Source organism: Ornithodoros turicata, chromosome 1 (genome assembly GCF_037126465.1).
Source record: "Ornithodoros turicata isolate Travis chromosome 1, ASM3712646v1, whole genome shotgun sequence".
NCBI lineage: Eukaryota > Metazoa > Arthropoda > Arachnida > Ixodida > Argasidae > Ornithodoros > Ornithodoros turicata.
In genome coordinates, this window is record NC_088201.1 from 49,895,142 (window position 1) to 49,898,419 (window position 3,278).

The 3,278-nt window shown below is 44.3% G+C and overlaps 1 protein-coding gene across 1 annotated transcript; it reads left to right on the plus strand.

Moving 5' to 3' along the window:
• Nucleotides 1-906: 906 nt before the first annotated feature.
• On the plus strand, nt 907-2,235 carry LOC135390491 (uncharacterized). The gene is made up of 2 exons (XM_064620218.1): nt 907-921; nt 1,726-2,235. The coding sequence occupies exons 1-2, from the start codon at nt 907-909 to the stop codon at nt 2,233-2,235; spliced, it is 525 nt and encodes a 174-aa protein (XP_064476288.1).
• The last annotated feature ends 1,043 nt before the right edge of the window (nt 2,236-3,278 follow it).

Consider the following 3,278-nt stretch of genomic DNA (forward strand, 5'->3'; position numbering starts at 1 on the left):
CTAACTTGCCCAGACATGCCACGATGACGTCACAGCTGACGTCACAGGACGTCCGGAACTTGTGGTCATAGCTGCGATGCTTTGCAACCTGACTCTGTGCTCCGTCGCCCGGCGATGGTCAGCGGTCGTTCCGTACCGCCTTCTTCAAGATGGCGTCGTTGATCTTCAACTAAACTCCTTCTCTCCACTCTATCTCTATCTATTTTTTTCCTTTTATGACCACGATTATCCGGAAACGCACATCTGGTCTGGACACGAGTTAGATGCTTCCCAATTAGTGTGGTGACTCCCTGGAGGGTGCTGATTAATGTGGGGGGTCCCAATTAGCTCTAATTAATTAATTAATCGTGTTTAGACGAAGATGTGCGTTTCCGGATAGTCGTGGTCATTCATTACTACTGCTCGTATGGGCAGCCGTTGAAGGTACGCCTAGTCGACGCGGAATTTGTACAGAAGACATTTGTGTTTGCATTCCTTGCATGGAGGTAAGAAACTAAGGAGATGCCCTAAGCGCCTCTCCCAATGCAAGCGAGCGTGCTGTGACCCGCGCATGGCATTGTGGTTAGTTGCCCACACACGTGACCCATAAACGTCACGGCAAGGCGTCATAAAACATGGCGTCCTCCATGTCCGCGGCGTGCCTTACCTGAATACAGAGACGAGCTGCGGCCGAATAACTTAATTGTTTTCGCTTTCATAACATCTTTGGAGTTAGAAGTTATCACACCCGTTGAAACACAAGATAGATCATCTCAGTGTGGAAGCAATGGATCACTAAATCGCTAGAAGACGTACGTACGTCATCGTGACATTGCCTGGCTTCTCTTCTGTTTTGCTCAACTTTTGCTGTTATTTATAACGCAGCAAATGTTGAAACACCCCCATAACCTTCAAAGTATTGTGCGAATGGACTCCTTGAAGGTAAGAGGTTTCCTGAAGATGAGGTTTGCTAAACTTCCAAGTCTCCGCGCAGACCGCCATAACACCGAAACATGTGAGGATCACGTGTTTGTTTGTTTGTTTATGGGGGAAAAGAGAGGTTGGCCATGCTCAGCAGGCCTGCTACTCTTAAAAATCACGGATCACGTGACTGGGCAACTAGATGGGCGTGGTATTGCCAGGAGCGACCGCTAGAGGGGTCCCACGGCCCTCCGATCTTATAGCCCTCTCCTTAGTTTCTTACCTCCATGATTCCTTGCGGGGGCGCTTGCATTTCTCCAGGACGCATTCTCGGCGCATCTGTGGATGGGCCTTTAGTGACTGCATCCGCGTAGGTGCCGTTTGCGGAGCAATGTGAGGCGACATCTGCAGTGGCTATTAAGATGTCATTACCTACAACGTCCGTCTTTTTCTTACTGGTAAACAAAAAAGCACTCTAATGAGCAACATCCTAAGTTATAACACGCGTTACCCGAGCATGGCCCTTGAACAAAAGTAAACAATGTAATTGTGTTGCCGAACTTTGTAAATTGATCAATGGGAGCTTAGTGTCTGAAAGTATTCTTGCCGAGTAACTACATTGAAGCTTCGTGTAATATTTACCTTTCACGCATAAGGTTAACGAGGACTTCCTATTCAGTTTACTCGTACCCTTCTTTGTCTGTGCGTGAACTAAGCAATTATGTGGTTTAGAAAAAATGGGCTGTGGAAGCAGTGAATATCACTATCACCGCTTTAGACGCTACTAACTGTTCTGTAGGCTCAATCATCTTCCTTTCCTTCCAGACAATTCTTTGCGGTTTCACTTTCGTCACAATTGCGCGTGCCGGCTTCCTTGGCGGAGGCGGGGGCGGTTTCGGCGGCGCCGATGGTTTTGGAGGTGGACAGTACGGGGGTGGTGGAGGCCATGGTGGTGGCATTGGAGGGGGATTCGGTGGTGGTGACCACGGCGGAGGAGGAGGTGGTGTCGGTGTATCGTATCTCGTAAGCACCGTCAGTAAGACCGTTGGCGGAGGTGGAGGCCATGGCGGATATGGTGGAGGAGGTTTCTCTGGAGGCCACGGCGGCGCCAATCTCGGAGGCGGTTATGGAGGAGGTTTCTCCGGTGGCTATGGTGGTGGTGCTGGCGTCGGCGGAGGTGCTGCTAAGATCATCATTATCAAGGACGCTGGAGGGGCCGGAAGCGTTGGAGGAGGATACGGCGGAGCTGGAGGCTTCGGCGATGGCCACGGCGGTGGATTTGGAGGTGGAATAGGAGGTGGTTATGGCGGACACCACGGCGGCGGATGGCAGTAAATGATGTCTGATCTCCCGCTTGAGGTGAGAAAAAGCGTGAAATGCTGGCTAGACGTACACACCTCAAATTAAACTTACTAAAACCAGCGATGCAATATAAAAAATCAGCATTCTACTACTCTTCTGCTACAGTAGCAATGTGCATCTGATATGGTCAGTACTGAGCCCATTTTCGTATGGCAGTTGAAGGATAGAGTAGTTGAATATAAAAAAGAAAACTAACAATAACGGGCTGTATTTGAAATTAAAAGATTTTTATGGGAGAAGAACTGAAGGGGCCGGTTGGTGTAGATCCATAAGTCGCGACACACTCGTGTTCCTGTTGGTACTCTCTTCGTTGTATTTGTGCGTCGCGACTTATGCATTTTTATGGGAATTTGACTCATATTATGGCTAACATTACGGCGAAATAGAATTTTTTTATTATTATTATTATTATTATTATTATTATTATTATTATTATTATTATTATTATTATTATTATTATTATTATTATTATTATTATTATTATTATTATTATTATTATTATTATTATTATTATTATTATTATTATTATTATTATTATTATTATTATTATTATTATTATTATTATTATTATTATTATTATTATTATTATTATTATTATTATTATTATTATTATTATTATTATTATTATTATTATTATTATCAGTGTGAAGCGTGACGGTAATTCATTGTACCGGATGTAGGTACAGACATGTGCGCTGTATGAGAAAATAGAAGTGATCAGGTTACTTTTCACGTCCCGTATTTTGCCATTGTCTAACTTTTGCCACAGAAAGAAGAATTTCGTACGAAGTGAAGAATGACGCATGTGTGCGAACCGCATGACCCCAGCATAGCGACCAGGTTCGGTACAACTGTACATAATGGAAAAGCTGTTTTGTGACTGCGAATAAAAAGTTGTTACCCTTATTGCAAGTTCTTCACTTTCTCCTCATTAATACAGGTAAATCCATTTCTGTACGTGATGACATCAGTCTAGTTACCCGTACCGCAAGGAAGAAGTTGATTGAATTTGGTAA